This window comes from Lingula anatina, chromosome 8, assembly GCF_051362555.1.
Source record: "Lingula anatina isolate TDL-2025a chromosome 8, LinAna3.0, whole genome shotgun sequence".
NCBI lineage: Eukaryota > Metazoa > Brachiopoda > Lingulata > Lingulida > Lingulidae > Lingula > Lingula anatina.
This window is the reverse complement of record NC_141774.1, coordinates 15,574,925-15,594,179: the sequence shown is the minus strand read 5'-3', so window position 1 is coordinate 15,594,179 and position 19,255 is coordinate 15,574,925. Positions and strand designations below refer to the sequence as shown.

The 19,255-nt window shown below is 37.7% G+C and overlaps 2 protein-coding genes and 1 long non-coding RNA gene across 3 annotated transcripts; 2 read left to right on the top strand and 1 right to left on the bottom strand.

Annotated features, from left to right (window-relative positions):
• The first annotated feature begins 3,846 nt into the window (after positions 1-3,846).
• On the top strand, positions 3,847-5,154 carry LOC147760464 (uncharacterized protein F54H12.2-like). Its single transcript, XM_087018780.1, has one exon. It carries the CDS (start codon positions 3,847-3,849, stop codon positions 5,152-5,154), a length of 1,308 nt encoding a protein of 435 aa, XP_086874906.1.
• A 3,399-nt stretch (positions 5,155-8,553) lies between these two features.
• Positions 8,554-14,444, top strand: LOC147760463 (uncharacterized). The gene is made up of 2 exons (XM_086994505.1): positions 8,554-12,676; positions 12,821-14,444. Exons 1-2 carry the CDS (start codon positions 8,917-8,919, stop codon positions 13,510-13,512), a joined length of 4,452 nt encoding a protein of 1,483 aa, XP_086850631.1. The 5' UTR covers positions 8,554-8,916; the 3' UTR covers positions 13,513-14,444.
• A 1,213-nt stretch (positions 14,445-15,657) lies between these two features.
• LOC106176603 (uncharacterized) lies at positions 15,658-17,619 on the bottom strand. The gene is made up of 3 exons (XR_001239770.2): positions 17,460-17,619; positions 16,415-16,549; positions 15,658-15,836 (listed from the first exon to the last, which is right to left on the bottom strand). It is a non-coding gene; the product is annotated as an uncharacterized LOC106176603 (long non-coding RNA).
• Positions 17,620-19,255: the final 1,636 nt, after the last annotated feature.

Sequence of the window (19,255 nt, the reverse complement as noted above, 5' to 3'; positions counted from 1 at the left end):
AATGGCTAAAGAACAAGACGCTGAAAATGTACAGTATGACATAACTGTTGTTAAGCTTATCATGATTAATTTCATTGTGCGAAAAATTTTTGATCTGCTTCGAAAGTATTGTCATGGCTGCATCATAGATCATGGCTCCCAGAAACAGCATTTTGAGGGGTGCATGGCTGATTGGACGTACGGAGTGTGTGCGTACTTCGAAAAAGCTAAAAACATAATTTCACCCAAGGTTGTGATGGACGCCTACAGAAAAGTCAAGCGAAGGTTGAACGAATCCGCAAACCCCTACATATACTCCATCATTATGTCTGTAGAACTTATGGAAGACATTCGAGACGAGGTTGAAAATTTCGATCATGACGCCGAGTTTAAGTCGGAGATTGAAAGAGCCGTCTATGACGTCTATGACATTGTTTGCGCCGAATTGTGAATACAAGGTAGCTGCACGCGTGTATTTTTGTTGGCCATTGTATACATATTTGATTGTGCGGAACTGTAAACACGTGGACGATGACAATAGAGTGCTATTATAGAGTAACTGCACTGCTGTGAATTTGATTTCATTTTGCTTTACTCCTTGTACAGAGCTGTAAATGTATGGATGACAACAAAGAGTATTTTGCTATTAAGTACTTGTATTGCTGTTTGGCTAGATGTGTATTGTGTTTGAAAAAAAAGTGAATAAATAAAAAAAAAAATTAGGTAGAAATGATGCGTTTGTTGTTTATGTGATTTTACACGTAATAGAAATTGATTGGTCAACTTTTTAATTTAATATACAACTGAGACTTTGATATAAAAGCGAGAAAGTGAAACAAAGATAGTCATTTTCAACCGATCTAACGCACAAGTGAGAATGGATGATTACGACGTTTCTGTAGACGGTGATCACGTAGATTACCTAGTACCCTTTGCAAATGAAGAACAAAGAATATTAAGCTTCATCAACTGGCCGGGTAAAGTTCTCATCAATCCTATTCCATTAGCTATCGGTGGGTTTTACAGGGACCCTGACACTGCATTCACTGACGATACCGTCAAGTGTTTTTATTGTCGTTTAAGCCTGAAAAATTGGGATCCGTTGAGAGACGCGGTAGACCCCGAGCACGAGAGACACAACCCTCACTGCACCATGAATTCTGTAGAGGGGAGATTAAAGAATCGTTTCAATGTTCCACTAACACCCGAAAAACGCAAAGAGTTTGTTAATCTCTTTGTCGTATCCAGTAATAAATCGACTTCTGTGCGCGTTCCCAGTACCGTTAAGACGCTGCTCCACAGCCTTACCGAAGCAGAGCCATGGCCGCCAGCGCCGAAGTACTATTCTCTATTTTAAAAGCCGTTTATTTGTTTTTAAACCATTTAACGTTGTGCATGCAAAGAGTTAAGATATAATGGCTGGTGTAGGTCCATCTGCTGGACTCGAATGTGGAGATATAAGATTTCTTATTGTGTGTTGTCACGGAAAAGCTGATGTTACTGTAAAATCTGACCAAGCGGATGGAATCATTGCTCCAGAAAAAGCGTCGCCATCTAATGCATTGTCGAAACTTTGGAAGCACATAAAAAACCTGCTTTGCTGTGTGAATAAAAAGAATCAGTCACGTAAATCCTCTTTGTAACCAGGATGAAAAACGAAAAGACAAAAACGTACCTAAACGAAATATATTACGATGCGAACAATCCAGCCAGCTACGGCGGCGTTTCAAAACTGTACCGTGCGGTTAAAAAAGACAACAAGAATATTGGTATCGATCAAATAAGAGATTTTTTATCCAACCAAGATACTTACACATTGCATGCCCCTGCGAGAAAACATTTTAAAACAAACCGTGTCGTTGTCAGTTACATTGATGACCAATGGCAGGCAGATTTAGTCGATTTAAGCAAATTATCAAAATACAACAAAGGAATGAAATTCATTTTGACCGTCATAGATGTGTTTTCTAAATATGCTTGGGCAGTTCCTATGAAGTCAAAGAGTACGGAAAGCGTTTTGAGGGCATTTAAGAAAGTTTTAGGCGAAGGAAGAAAACCTAATACGCTTCAAACGGATGCTGGAACAGAGTTTACCAATAGGAAATTTCAAGCTTTTCTCAGAGAACAAAAAATTCATTTTTTCAATACAAAAAGTGAAAGAAAATCGTCAGTAATAGAGAGATGGAATCGAACTTTTAAATCGAAAATGTATAGATACTTCACAGCTAATAACACATTAACGTATGTGACAGTTTTAGCCAAATTGATGAATGGTTATAATCATGCAGTACATCGTAGTATAAAAATGCGTCCTGTCGATGTAAACCCTGGAAATGCCGATATCGTATGGAATAACTTACATAGACAAGAAAAAAGAAAGATAAAGTTTAAATTCAAAGTTGGTGATACTGTGAGGTTGAGTACGTACAGGTCCCCTTTTGCCAAAGGATATGAACGGGGTTGGACACAGGAATTGTTTACCATAACACGACGTATTGATAGAACACCCCCCGTTTACAAAGTGATGGATTACAATGGGGAACAAATAGCAGGTGTTATGTACGAGCCTGAAATGATTAAAGTTTTAAAAACAGACGACGTGTATCGTATTGAGAAAATAATTAAATCTAGAGGCAAGGGTAAATCCAAACAGATTCTTGTGAAATGGGAAGGATACTCACAGGAATTTAACAGCTGGGTGAGAGCAGCGGATTTGAAAAAAGTATAAGTGATTTTTCACTTTGTCCACAGCATCATTTGAAACGATGGCGTCGTCTTTTCATGTTATCTTACCTTCCAACAGCAGCTTCAAGTATTTTCCTAACAATAGACCTGAGTCATTTCAAACAAAATTGTCATCGACTTTGCGTTTAGATGGTGACTACGAAGTCGCATTAGTCGAGCTGCAATATCCGAAAACGTGGAAAAATTTAAAAGACAGTTCCATAACTTATTTCGACGGCCACGGAACACAAACTTTACTCGTTCAAGGAGGATATTATCCTACGGTAAACGATCTTATAACGGCGATCCATGACGGCATGATTAAACTGGGTCAGTCGAACGTGACACTCGGCTATAATATCACTTTAAGAAGAGTGACGGTTCATTTACGTTCAGGTGCGAGTATTAATTTTACCGACGATATCGGAAAAATGTTAGGTTGGTTAAAGGATACTCGGGTTACATCGGACACTATAGCCCCTCACCCCCCAAACATGACGCTAGGTTTAAATGCTCTCTACGTATACGCTGATATCATACAAAACCAGTTGGTGGGAGACGCGTCTGCAAATTTACTGAGGATCGTAGGCATCAATGGTAGACAGGACGAAGTTGTAACAAAGACATTTGATTCGCCTATTTACATCCCTTTGAATCGGCGTGAGATCGATACTATTCGAATAGATATAAGTTGTGACACTGGTGAACTTGTGCATTTTGATAGCGGGAAGGCTATTGCGACACTTCATTTTCGTCGAAAAAGTTTACTGTAACCATGGATCCGGTTTACGTAGCACTATTGAAAAGATACGAGGCACAGGCAGGTGGGAGTTCTATTAACAAATTCCATGGTTCACGAACTCAGAGAGGGGGGAGTAGATTAATTCCATCCCGACACGGTGAAATACTCCAAGTAAAAAGGTCTACCAGTCCAAAGAATACACAACGATCTGTTGTAAAAAGAAAAGCTATTAAGAGACCTGCATCAAAGGCTAAATTGTATGTTAACGGTGACGTCGTGAGGAAAGCTTTAAACTCTATGGCTATAAAAAAACATAGCACACCTAAAGTGACCAGAAGCACTAAAGTAAAGAAGACAAAGCGGACGCGTCCAACAAAGACACGAAATACAAACTTTTAGACATGGGTGACCCAATCGTGAAGACAGAACTGGATTTATTCACGAATTTTAGAAATTACCAGTCAGATATTTTAGCAGACTCGGTCGAAGAAGTAAGACCGGTTACTTTTATAAATCAGGAATCCCAAGTCGTCGAATTTGTCATCAAAGGCACGCCCGACGAATATATTGATCCGTCTCATATAAACCTGTTCGTGGATGGAAAAGTCGTGAAGGCAGACGGAAGTGATATCAATATTGGTCAAAATACATGCGTCGTGAACAACACGCTTCACTCGTTATTCTCATCCGTGGACATAGAGCTGAACGATCATTTGATAACCCTGAGTCAAAACACCTATCCCTATCGAGCATATCTAGAAAATTTATTGTATTATGGGAAAAATGCTAAAGAAACGTGGATGAGGAGTGAGATGTGGTACCAAGACACGCCAGGACAAATGAACGCTACAGATGTCGACGGTGACCCCGGAAATGATGGACTGTCAGATCGCTACCGATGGTTTCAACGCAGTAGAAGCGTGGAGATGTACGGACGACTGAAATTCGATTTGGCAAACCAAGATAAACTACTCCTAAATAACATAGACATGCGAATAAAATTGAGGAGAACACCGCAGGCATTTTGTTTGATGTCGGAAACACAGGAAAAAGACGAGAAGTTTTTTATCAATAACATATCTCTATTTGTAAGGAGAGTCAAGGTGTCTGATAGGCTTAAGTTGGCCCACGAGAGTATTTTAACCAAACATGTGGCGTGTTATCCCATGGCTCGAAGAGAATTAAAAGTCATCAATTTTCCAAATGGAAACAGAAATGTAAATTTAGACAATGATTTCATCGGAAAAATGCCGAAACGCATTGTCCTTGGACTTGTTGACGATGATGCTTTTAGCGGCGATTATGAAAAAAACCCGTTTAATTTTAAAAACAATGATTTGAGACAGCTACGCTTAACGGTGGCAGGGGAGCAAATACCTTTTAAACCTTACAATCTAGATTTTAACGTAAACGGAGGCTTTGGTTGCATTAGGCCTTACTTCGACCTATTAAAATCCGTTGGTGCAGCAACCGGAGAAGAAAATGTGGGTTTTGATAGAATGGACTACTTGTACGGGTACACCCTGTTTGGCTTTGACCTGACATCAGATAAAAGTTTTGAAAATTACGTGACACCAACTAAACAAGGGAGCCTTAATATTTCCATGGAGTTTGGGAAGGCTGTTTCAAATAGTGTATTAATTGTAATGGCAGAATTCGATTCTGTCATTAAGATAGATCAACGCCGCAGCGTTTACGTCGAATATTGAAAATGAATACCAGACAGATTGAGTATATTCTTAAGGCTGACGCAAGTACAAGTACTCGTTTTCAGGGAGTGTTTGCATCGGACACGTTGCCAGAAAAAATACAGCATTTTCCCGCCTGTTTTATTTGTAATACAGATCCACATTACAAGCCCGGACAACATTGGGTCGCCTTTTACTTTGATGAAAACGGAAGTGGGGAATTTTTTGACTCCTACGGCAGTGCTCCGTATTATTATAATGACGCTTTTAAACGTTTTTTAGACAAAAACTCTAGATCTGCCTGGACATTTAACACCAGAACATTACAGAGCGAGTATACCAAAGTGTGTGGACAGTACTGTATATATTACGTAATGAACCGTTCTCGCGGGAAGAAATTAGATCAGATTCTAAGAAGTTTTACTAACGATAAGCAATTCAACGATATATTGGTGTATGATTATGTAAATACAAATTTTACCATACCCTGCATTGTAAATACGAGTTTCCAAGCGTGTCGATCAAAGAAATCACTTCGAATTATGTACTGAACACATTTATTCAACTAAAATAAAGTAATTATATTGTAACAATATGCCTTATTGTAATGTTTTCTTTCAATATATGTTGAATTTTGACTTGAAATTTTTTCCCGAACCTCTCTGGGTTTGACTGGAAGATGCGTCCCCCGTCATAAGCTGTTTACGGCGCTTTATGTTCATGATGTTACTTAACGGCACATTAATACGTTTTAAACCTTGTAAAAAGAGAGAAAGCCCAGGTGGGTTGAAACTCTTGCGCGGTACATATAAATCGTGGACCAAATCTATTACATTTGTCCCCTGAACGACTCTACCGTTGAATTTTAACTCCCCCTGTTCATTATATGACAACACATTAGGATTTTTAGACATATCTCAACACTACTTCAGCCTTCCTTCTCATCTTTTGCGGAACCGAGTCTAATATTTCTTCGTTAAGTCTGACGGGAGGTTTTTCTGTCTTGATGGTAGGGCTGAGAGGCGAGTTTTGCAGAGGGCGTGTGTCTGAAGACACTGACGAATTCTGCACCACCACGGCAACCGGGTCCTTCTTCCGTGCAATCTTCAAATATTGCACTTGCAAATCATTGTACATTTTCATTTTTTGGTCAAAAGGTATGTCACTTCTTTGCATAGTCTTTGTCATTTCATTTTGCAACTGCAGTGTCTCTTCCCGTAGAGGTGAATAATTGCTGTTTACCCTCTGTTTCAAGGCGTTTAATTCACCTTCGCTAATTAATACCATTTTTTTAAAGACTGACATGTTTTGATGCAGGGTTTAATATTGCTTTAACAGCAGAAATGTTTCGTAACAAAAGCCTTTTCTTTCTTTGTATGGAGACTCTCTTATCAGCCAGTTGAAGGATGGTGTACCTATTTCGGCGTAACAACAATTTGTCCTTCGAGTTCAGTTTAATATGCTTGTTGTACAGTAAATTAGCAGCGTAATTACATAAGATTCGAACGAGGTCGTAGGGAGAATTCTCTATGACAGCTTTTATCAATTTCTTGTCAGCTGATGAAAGCAACTTTACATGAACGTTAAATATCTTCCTGGTCTCAGCTTTCATGTTACAGCCACCGTTAACACTCACGCTAGACGCATGTAAGCGTAATGAGTTTCTCCGGGAAATATATTTGTGCGTAGACGAATCTGATCCGGGCAAGCTTGCGTGAGGTCTATTAACAAATAAGCGTGTGCATCGGATGTAACCTCTTTATAAACATTTAGAAATTCCTTAACGTCGTTCGGGTACATTTGTATTCCCAACGTTTTGACTTGCAAAGAGTCTCTAGGATTCTTGAACAAAACTAAGTAATGACAGTTCAGCGATATAGTTCTGGCATGTTTTTCCTTGGGAAATAAGTTTTGTGAAATCAGCAGAACACTGACATTACGATGATGAGAGCCCTTTGTGAAAAGGTCTCGTATTCGAGTATCATCTCCCCCCTCAGCGTACAGATCATCCAGTACAATGAGATTATTTGTTAGAGGATTAAAAAAACTTGCGTCATCTAAATCGGACGGAATGCCTTTAAGGAACGTAATCGTATCAGGGTATTCACTCTGCATTTCGGCGTACAGCGATTGCCATATGTCGTAACAATACACGATCTTCTGAGGTGGGGGAAAAATCATCGCTTGAGCATTGACCAAGAGTTTTTTTACCCATACTGTTTTACCTGATCCAGTGGGCCCCGCTACCAAAGCTGTAAAGGGATGTTTAAGTCTCAACTCATACATTTCAGACTATTAAGAAAGTAAAGTGACACATGTTGTCTGTTACACGTTCATTTATATCAACATTTTTGACTAACTTTGAAAGAAATAAAAACAAAAAAACTCGTTTGTCTTTGCTATTGTTTACATCACGTGATATATGTGCACCTTTATTGACAGATTGATCAAGTTATATCAAGACAATCCACTTCTGATTTTCCATGTTGTATTAAGCAGTAGACTGTTTCAAATTTCGGTCACCAATTTAATCAGTGAATAACGTGTATTTAATGTGGTGTAACAGCGTATTGGGTGGTATTTAAAAACTTATTGCCATTGATGTTCAAGATAAACGGCTCTTTTGAACTCTAATGAATTGAAGCGTCTAGTTGAAAGGTAGTATTTAGGCTATCAGGCACTTGGGGTTTGAACCGGATTAAAATGTTTCCCAAGTCTGCCTAACGATCATATTATTTGTCCAGCTTTCTTCGACCGAATTCTAAATTTAGGACCTGTGTCAAATTTCTCACAATGCTATAAACAAAAGGTCTCAGAATCTGAAAACGATGGACTAAGCTTAGCTTATACAGATTTATAACGAGAAATAATATTTCCCTTGGATACGGATCAAACCAAATTTAGTACTTCGATGCTCGTTCAAAGAATTTTTTCACCCACGGAACAAAACGAGGAAAAATTGCATAATATTCTTAATTTTCTGAAACGTTCGTCTTAACTTCGCTAATGCGGATTTATAACGAAAAATAATATTTTCCTTGGCTGCGGACCAAGTCAAAATTTGTACTTCGTTCTTACAAGAAAAAGGGGGTGGGTCTTACCAATTATTTTTCCGATTGGTCAAGAACAAGATCGTCCGATACTATATAACATGTAGTCCTTTGAGTTTGCTGTCACTCACAAATTTTCTTATAAAAAGAGCGATTTTACATTACTTCAGTATATTGCTTTTCCCAGGCAGCGCTGAAACTAAACTACGTTCTCCTCCAGCCGAATTTAGCAAACAGGTAAGTCATAATTTAGTGGATTCAACGAGTAAGGACAGAATTTTATTAAAATTTGCATTACAGATATCATATAGAACATTTTGACCATTTCGATTTTTTTTTTCTGTGTTTAGGGAATGTACGACGATAGCGTATGGAAAGAGAACCCGTTCCCCTTGACCGTCCTTAGTTCGGACATAGTGGTTAAAATTTTAGATCATTACAATTTAGGACAACTACTAACAATAGCATTAGATTTATCATATAGTCATTTAGAAAACGCTATATGCGATTATTTAGAAAAAAAATATCACACACTGCCTAGAAAAGAGCAAGTAGAATTATTTGAAGTGCACGGACAATATTTGTTAGATTTTTTTGCCTACCGTTTAAGTAGTAAGTATCAAGCACTGCCTAGAAAAGATCAAACACTACTATTTAGAGTGTACGGCCAGTATTTGTTAGATAAATACGCCAAACGATTAAGTAGTATTGCAGAACGTAAAAAGTGATAGATATGAATAGTAATAGCAATACTTGCAGTAGCACTAGTAGTAGTCCAAAAAGATCCCGTAGTTTAACAGAGCTTGGGGAAGATAGTGTTACCGATTCTGTTTTCTCTGACAACGACAACGGTAGCGTAAACGCTAAGCGCGCCAAATCCGATAGTGACAGTGACGTGATAGACGGTCTTTTTAGAGATTTAGACACGGAATTTCCACCCTCGAGCGAAAGTGCTTTGGATGATTTGACAGAGTTACTTAATCAGGACGAACAAACTAATGACGCTGCATGTGAAAACGGGTTGTGGGGAGAGGTTGAGCCTTTAGATCCCGACAAAAAAGCAGAAAACGGAGTCAGTGGCACCAATCTTCTTGACGACAACGTGATAGACGATCTTTTTAATAACTTAGACACGGCGCTTTTACCCCCTGACGACAGTGATTTAGACGATATTGTATCGTTTCTTAACCAAAGTAATGATGATGGTGTAGGTGAAAATGGTTTGTGGGGAGGGGGAGCCCCTACAGATAGCGAAGGAATGGTCGGTGAATTTGATGGTAATTTTAACCCAAATGATTATTATGTGATAACAAATGTGAAAGAACGTAAAAATAAAAAATTTGCCACAACTTGTACCGATTACGATCTAGCATTTCAACACCTCGAACATGCTCCGCTTAATTCTGCAATAGAACTGGTGCACAAAATATTTGATAGCATTTTTTCCGAAATCACGAGAGCTATGAGCCCGGACGATCTCATTAGAGTGGTTATGCAATCTACGTCTCTAGATCACCCCATTTCTATTCGTTTCGTTCGAGTTTCAGAGCTTACAACTTCGCTTTTTCTTCACGAATTAATGAGAGTAATCCAATCGCACGAAGAATTTCGCCTAGATTCCACAATAGTATTGACAGTGTGCCATATTCAACTTCCAGAACCGGGGTCGGGGAGGGTTCGTCGCGAATCAATGGGAATGAAACAATGGTTACAAAGAAAACGTTCCATTGTTCAAATTCATAATGGCGCGAACGATCAGCTTTGTTTAGCGAGAGCACTCGTTGTTGCAAAAGCAAAGTTAGAGAAAGTACCCAATTTAAAAACGATACTTAACCGCAACTGTTACGAACAGCTCAAATTAGCCAAAGAGTTACATAGGCTAGCAAATGTACCCGAGGGACCTTGCGGTTTACCGGAGGTAAAAGCTTTCCAAGATTTTATCACCGATTACCAAATTTTTGTGTATTCGGGAGAGCATTTTATGAGTGCAATTTTTAAAGGACCGTCCAGGCAAAAACAAATATTCCTGTTTTACTATAAACGTCATTTCGATGTCATATCGTCAGTGACTGGGTTTTTGTCGACAGCTTTTTTTTGCACGAAATGTGGAAAAGGATACAATAATAAATATTTGCACATGTGTGCAAATAGCTGTCCATATTGCAGGGGTACGTCCAAATGTGAATTGCAAAATTGGACCCCATGCAGATCGTGCAACAGATTTTTTGTCTCTGCTCACTGTTACCGCAATCACCTCGCAACGAACGAAAAGGGCATCTCAACATGCCAGTTATTTTTCGCTTGCGAAATATGCCATGCATTTGTCAACAGGCAAAACAAAAAGACGCACATTTGTTTTTCATACAAATGCGAGACTTGCAAAAGACAGGTGCGAAAAGGCCATCTGTGCTACATGCAACCCTTAAAGAAACAGTCTAAAAGTTTTCTTTTCCAAAACGTTCGTGAAAATGACGAGTCCGAGCAAGCGTCTTCGACATCCGAAGAAGAAACAGATCACCCGTCAACCTCTACACGTAAAAAGAGAAAAAAGAAAAATCTTAATAACAGTACAAGACGGCCATTTATTTTCTTTGACTTTGAAGCCATGCAGACTAACAATGGTTTGCACGAAGCTAATTTAGTTGTGGCACACAGGGTATGTCTTTACTGTTTAGATTCCGAGGTGACCTCCGAAAGCGTCTGTGAAAGATGCGGAGATCGAGAACACATTTTTAAAGGGTCCGATTGTCGTGATAATTTTTGCGAATGGCTTTTTGGTTCTGAACAAATGTTTCCGCAAGACGGACTACAAGGAGAACCTATCGATGACGGAGCCGTTGCCATTGCGCATTATAACAGCGGTTACGATTCTTATTACATCCTTGCATGGTTGCGCGATCAGGGCATAAAGCCCAAGGTGATAATGCGAGGAAGTAAAGTCCTTTCCATAAGCGTAGGCAAAATCAGTATCATTGATTCGTTCAATTTTCTTCCGATGGCACTCAGTAAGTTACCCGATGCCTTTGGATTGAATCGATCTTTATGTAAGGGGTATTTCCCTCATCTTTTTAACACACCTGAAAATCAAAATTACGTTGGAAACATGCCTCCCGCACACTACTATGGCGTTGCATCAATGTCGTCAGACGCAAGGAAAAAATTCTTTGTGTGGTACAATGAGCAGGTGACAAAAGAACATACGTTCGATTTTCAAAACGAGTTACTTATTTATTGTATCATGGACGTTGTTATACTGCGCAAAGCTTGTCTCAAATTTAGACAAATATTTATAGATATTACGGAACAAAAGGGACAAAAAATTGAGGTTTTCCATTCAGCAATTACGATAGCCGGTGCCTGTAATTTGGTATATCGAACCCTTTTTTTAAAGGCAGATACAATCGGTATAATTCCACGAGGCGGCTATGTAATAAAACACAAAACATCAGCAAAAGCACGAAAATGGTTAGGTTACGTCGCAAACCGCGATGATGTTTTCATACAACACTCGCACAACGGTGGAGAAAAACGATTTGGGATGTACAGGGTTGACGGCTGGGCCGCTGCAACAAACACAGTCTATGAGTTTCACGGTTGTTTCTATCACGGCTGCCCGCGGTGCTATTCCTCTGATTATCAAAATCCAATAAGTAAATTGTCTATGAGTGCGCTTTTCGAAAAAACGGTGCGAAAACAAACGTATTTAGAGAACCTTGGAATGAACTACGAAGAAATATGGGAATGCGATTTTGACCGGTTCGTGAAAGAAAACGCTGAAGTGTTGCATTTCGTTAACGGTGTAGAAATTCAAGAAAGAATTGACCCCCGAGAAGCTTTTTACGGTGGACGAACAAATGCTATCAAGTTATTTTGTCAAACGAATCGAAATGAAAAGATAAGATACATTGATGTATGTAGCCTTTATCCTTTTGTTAACAAATACAAACCATATCCCCTACAGCACCCCGAAATTATTACTGAAAATTTTGGTGACCTTGACGACTACGAAGGACTGATACTTTGTACCGTTCTTCCCCCGAGAAAGCTCTTCCATCCTGTATTACCACTCAGGATTAACAAAAAGTTAGTATTCACTCTGTGTAGAACGTGTGCTACTAACTGTGAACAAAAAGCATGTCGCCATACTAATACAGAACGTAGCTTAACAGGTACGTGGGTTTCTGCAGAATTAAAAAAGGCGGTCTCAAAAGGGTACACCATAGTTCGTTTCCACGAAGTATGGCACTATCGTTTTACCAGCACGTACAATCCCGAACGCCAAGAGGGTGGTTTATTCGCTGAGTACATCGACACTTTCCTCAAACTTAAACAAGAGGCCAGCGGATACCCTTCAAGTTGCGAGACACCCGAGAAAAAACAAAGTTACGTCCACCAATATGCTGAAAAAGAAGGGATACATTTGAACCTGGAAAACATAGAGAAGAACCCAGGCTTAAGAGCTCTCTCAAAATTGATGTTAAACAGTTTTTGGGGTAGGTGGCATCCTTCTTTTATTTGTTTGTTACCCAGTAATTTTTCCATTGTTTTAAAGTTACAATGCAGCCGATGTTGAGCGTTGTACACTATCGTGCACGCATATAAAAATTTATGTCATTGTGATCGAACTATCTTTTCAGGTAAATTCGGACAAAGAACCAACATGGTCCAGTCCAAATACGTCAGTGACGTAGAGATGTACTTTAACATACTGCTGAACAGATCTCTAGACGTCACAAATGTACTTTTCCTGAACGATGATATGGTTGAAGTCCAATATCAACATCACAGCGGATTTGAGCCTCAATCGTCAAATACGAACGTGATCGTTGCAGCATACACAACTGCACATGCACGGATGGTATTATATGAGGCATTGGAAGTCCTAAATGAAAAAGTGTTGTATTTTGATACGGATTCAATCATTTTCCTCGATGACGGAAACCCCGAAACAGAAAAGTATTTAAACTCCATCATGGGGTCATATTTGGGCGACTTCACCGATGAACTAGACCAGAACGATTACATAACCCACTTCGTGTCTGGGGGGCCAAAGAATTATGCCTACGTTACGAAAAATGGGAAGACCGTTTGTAAGGTAAAAGGCATCAGTCTGAACTATACATCAGCTCAAACTGTTAACTATGAAACCATGTTGAACATGGTTCACGGCACGGGGCCAAGTAATGTTGTTGTATCTTCTAATACGATCAAGAGAAACCCTCAATCAAAAACTCTCCATTCCATAAAAGAGACAAAGACTTACAGATTCCAATACACAAAGAGACAAATTCAACCGGACGGCGTTACGACACTACCTTATGGATTTTAAAGAAACTAACTTGGACTTGTTTTGTTTTCTAGGTTCTATTGTTTAAGTTGTTTAAATTTAATTTCATTCCTTTTAGTGCAATATTAAAGAATTTGCATTTACATATTAGGGCATTATTAAAGAAATTCGCATTTACATATAAGGCGTTGTTTCTTTGCTTAAGCTCTATTGTTTGAAGACGATCAAGAGGAATCTTCAATCAAAAAAGATACAAAGACTTTCATATTTCAATACTCAAAGAGACAAATTCAACCGTACAGCGTTACGACACTACCTTATGGATTTTAAAGAAAACTAACATTGAGTTGTTTGAAGAGATGTTGCCTAGTCTAAAGTATGATTTCAATAACCTAGGTGTTTGTTTAAACGGTGTCGCTATAAACAGTTTGAGTCGTAATTTCTGCACTTGGGTGGTGGTGGGTTACAAGCCTAATAATAATAAACAAACAACAGGCAGTGTTGTCACGAGACGATCGTTGTTCGTTCTCTTTTATTAAGACGCGTGACCGTTGTTATTATTACGCATGCACCCCCATTCACACAAACGCTATATAACCTTTGCGTCTACAGCAACACCCCAATTGTTCGTGGCATTCCACTCTCCATTGTCACCGGCTATTTACATCCCTCAACCTTAGTGCAGATGCACTAAGGCTGCTATAAAAGAGTTTGATTTTTAATTTTAAAACTGTTGCTATGGTTTCATCATAGTTTGCGCTCAAAGTGGTTGCTATGTTGTTGCTGCAATTGTTTCTAAACAGTTTGCGCCCAAAATGGTTGCTATGTTGTTGTTGCTATGGTTTCTAAACAGTTTGCGCCCAAAATGGTTGCTATGTTGTTATTGCTATGGTTTCTAAACAGTTTGCGCCCAAAATGGTTGCTATGTTGTTGTTGCTATGGTTTCAAAACAGTTTGGGCCCAAGTGCACCTTCACTACTGCTCGTATTTGAAAGCTCCATCAACTGAACTTAATAAGCATCGGTTTGCTGATTTTTTTTAATTTTAATTTTTATTTTTTTTATTATTTTTTTTTTTTTGTGTTTGATAAGTTTTAATAATTTGCATTTAATTATTTCATTGTTTTGCAAGTAAATGTTTAGTTCTTAAGAATTCTTCACGCAAATGTGTGCTGGTGGTTGAATGAGTAGTGACTCAGGTTTAAGCCACTTGTTATCACTCACCAATACAAGGCGTCGTAATTTGTTGAAAATCACGGACCTACCCGTAACTTGGTTCAGAATGGCAGCCCACTGAGCTTGTAGAAAGTAATATTGTTTTTATTGGATGTCTGCATTTTCGTTACAATTATTATTATTATTATTATTATTATTATTATTATTATTATTATTATTATTATTATTATAACACACGTTTATGTTTAAGTTCAATTGAAAACTTTTTTTTCGATATCAAATTGCAACAAAATTATTACATGTAGAGCTGTATTTCTTTTAAAAATTTAATTTGTTTGGCAAACTTTTTATTTCTGTTAAGTATTTAATCAAAAAACATTGAGAATACAGTAAAATCTTTGTACATGACATCAAAAGAGTAGCTTAAAAGTGTCAGAAATACAACTGTAGGCACCATTTACAAGGAATTTGACAAATAATGAGTAAGAATCTATATTAATAAAACAGGAAACATTTTGATACTCGAAATGCTTTGGCGGCACTATATTCCATGAAAATGGAATGATCTGAACTTTACTGTAAGAAACATTAAGACTCATGTGCACGGCATAGCCGTCCAACCTTAATTTTTTAAATTGTGTAGCAATATTTCTGATGAATTTATTTAACATATGGTGTATAATTGTTTGAAAATACTGAAAAGATTTAGTTCTAATTGAAAATTGGCTATAAGAATTTCAAAAAAGGGTGTCTCATAGGCTTTTTATTTATTTATTTATTTATTTATTTATTTATTTATTTATTTATCATGTGGCTTACTTCTAACGTGTGGGTAAAATTGTCCTAGCCTATGACTGATGATAATGCATTTAATTCTAATGAAGCGAACTTGACAAGTTTACTTTTCTATTCATGTTTATGAAATAAATGAAAGAGCCTCAACATTTCACAGAGATGGGTAATTTGTGCAATGTGCGTATGAAGCATACCAACATCGACAAAGACAGTAGAATTCGAGCTTTAACAATGCAGTAAATACGGCGTATTTACTACAAACTTTATTGTGACTACTTAAAATTCAAAATTCACAAACAAAGTCCAAATACAGCAGCTTTACATTAAGCTGAGTGACTTGTTATCTGTTTTGTTCCCTAGTTCAACTGGTCATACTTCATCTCAACGGAGGCTATTCTGAAAACAAAATATATTGTAATTATAAACTGTTAAATAATGAACCGTTGCATTAAATTGACCATTTACAGCTACTGTTTTCATTTTTTATTCACTTATTTGAATGTTTATTATATAACTTGCATTAGCTTATATCACAAAATAAAATGGAAATAAATGCCTATAGAAACATATGACATACGCAAGCGCAACCTGGTTCTCTCCCTTTCCTCCCACCCTTCTCCTTCCTCTCTCTCTCCCTCTCTCTCTCCCTCTCTCCCTCTCTTTCTCTCTCTCTCTCTCTCTCTCTCTCTCTCTCTCTCAAGAATTGAAAAGACCGTTCCTCACGTTTTTATTTTCGATTTTTATACTTATACCGTCGGGCATTAAAGAAGTTTTCTGTGATGCCAGTATCCCAGTTTTCCTTTGCTTTATGAGCCATTATTATAATTCACTCTCAAGACAATGTCACCCGATTGACTTGCGGAATTTACTACTTGGTTTTAATAATCACCGTGTGGCACAATAATAGTATCTTTTATGTGAAACAGGTCTCTTCTGTGGATTTGCATTTTCTTTGTACACTCTGAACACAGCACCTTTTTATTTTGGGAGATCTTTCGCAGGACAGTGGCAGTTTGGAGGTCTTCCGGAACAAAAGCATCTCCCATGAAAGATGGGACACCTGTGACCACAGCAGTTGCAAAATGGAGGGTTAGGTTGCCCGGATGTATCTATTTGAAAAATGAATGGCAAAGATTAGCATATTTTTGAAAGACACAAGGAAAGTATTTTAAGTGAAATTTCTAGATGCTAATGATATAAATTTACAGAGAGGAACAAATATTTATTGTTCAAGTCCATGTGTTCAATTTCACGCTTTGACATACATGCCACAGCGGTTGCAAACACTGCAGGGTTAGGTTGGCTGGATGTTTCTATATAAAATATAAATAATAAAGGGTAACAATGAGCATGTTACTTAAAGTCCACGGGGATTTATTTTGCATGAAATTGCTAAATCCAAATGCTAGTGAAGTCAAGTAACACGAAACAAAACTCGCGGCACCAGTTTGAACTCCAGTCACATTTTCCTGGTCAAGGTCCCTTGAAATTTCTTAGTATCATTTTTGGCTGGTGACAAAGAAAAGAAAAAAAAAAACATTTGTTTGGATTTAACTAATTTCTGAGAATGATCTGCAACGAACAGATTCACCGTGTAAAAAAAAGAATAAAATTATTTTGAACACCTATCAAGCTATCTTTTAACAACAGTATCAAAATGATTTATAGAAATGTAAATGAATGTACACTTGTTTGTGTCAAGTAACGTTTAAAAAGCATAGGATTGACCCATTATATTAAGCATTCACAACTGCCTATCTGCAATGTTTGAATTACCGAATACTGTCACGTCATTCCCTTGGATGCTATAATTTATGTATCATATATGTTACATTTTAAGAATATCTTATTTGATGCCTTTCTAGCCACGGCCTCTTCTGGTCAGGTTTCGTAAAATGTAACATTTCTAAATAAATCTCGCTTAAGCGGAGGTACTGTCTGCCTGGATCTCGGTCTCAATTGTGAGTTATTTCTTTACTCTTACTTTTCATATCATCTTAAGTGCTTCATATCACTCACCTTCTATGACAACAGTGGCAAAGAGCACCAAGAGCACAAGAAGAGCGCACGACTTCATTGTTCCAATGGAAGTTGTCCTAGCAGAAGAATGAAATCTTCTTTTCTAAGAGACTTGCTATCTTACGCATCCCAAGGCGCTATTTATACACTTCTGTGCAAACAAATGACTGTTTATCTCCAGCCAGTAAACAAAAACAGATCACCATGAAATATGGTCCCAGCAAGATCTTTTCTGTTTCAAACTTTTCCTGAATCATAAACACGCAGCGTTATGCAATAAAATCATTATCATTTGTCAAAGCGTCTTATTTGATGAAAGCAATCTTACTCTCTGGTATCTAATTGTCACATACAAGATAAAATTTGCATTCACATCTGTTAATTTCTTTAACTTCAACTGAAGTAAATGAAATTTTGTTCAAAATTTTTTTTTTCCTTAATTTCCTCAACTTTTAGTTTTATCATATTTCATTTATAATTTATTTTTATTTTAATTAATCAGTATTTTAATTAATTTTATTTCATTTCTTATCTTATTAAAAGTCTCCCCTGTCATCCATTGTGAAAACCAGACCGATTTGCCGTGTTTGTCTTTTACAGAAATCTAATAAGATTCATTGCATTTGAATATTGAGTAAAAAATTCACATAACGCTGTGTTTGACACACATCAAACACTGCTATAAAAGACATGCACTTGGCATATCGCTAATTTTCTGACTGGTAATACGTGCTTACTACTTACTATCTATTAGTTTTCTTCCTCTCCCAATAATCGGATTAATACAGTTTGTTTATTTTTCTTTCGAACAATCGTCAGTACGGAAACATATACTATAAATTACAATGAAATATGGTCGCAGCAAGATGTTTTCTGTTTCAAACGTATCCTTAGTCATTTATACAAAGCATTACGCAATAAAATCATAATCATTTGTCAAAAAGCAAAAGTGTTTACTCACACTATTTTGTAACCGTGGTTGGATACTGTTTTCTCGGTATCGCGAGCAATCAACGGAACAACGCAGCAGCCAGTGTTAAGATTTAAAGTCTTTATTCTTGCTTACGGGCTACAGGTTCGGCACGCAGGCAGGAGCAGTGTCAGCGGTCTCTCCGGGGTCTCTCCCCCTCTCTATCTGAGAGGCCTGATTTTTAAAGGGAACCGAACTAATTCCTGCGTGCATCAAATCTATTTAGCGTGAATAATGATACAAAAGTCTGTGAATTACATCTGTATACATGTACACGGGCTTAAAGTTGTTTTTATTCTATTCTGCTCATGTCCTTCTAATGATGCTCGACCGGTAAATAATGTTACTAAACCTGAGTGCTGGCAGGCTATATTTACATTAGGTGCCCTGAACATGAATATATTCTCTGAGTCGGAAGGTTACATAACGTTCAACCCTGGGAATGGGTAAAACCAGATCATCTCAGGTATGGTAAGTGTTTTTGTTGGAAGAGATCAAAAGAGCCAAATGACGGTAATGAAGCATAAGTATGTCCATGATTTTGGAGTCTCCAATGTGTCTACTTTCACTCCCGCCTTCTAAAATGGGTGGGCATTTATCATCTAGATTTATTGCTTTACTGTACCATTGTTACTACATGTAATCTAGCTTCTCTTCTTTGATTTTAGATTTGATCAAGACAAAATGTATAACACTACCGTGTTCTTATTTCATTTTATTCTTTTCAGTGCACTTTTATTACGAAACACAAGCCAAAGTCTCACAAGCTTTACGCTGCCTGGAGCTCTTGGACACCTCACAGCTCTCACAAAGGCGTCAGCGATTC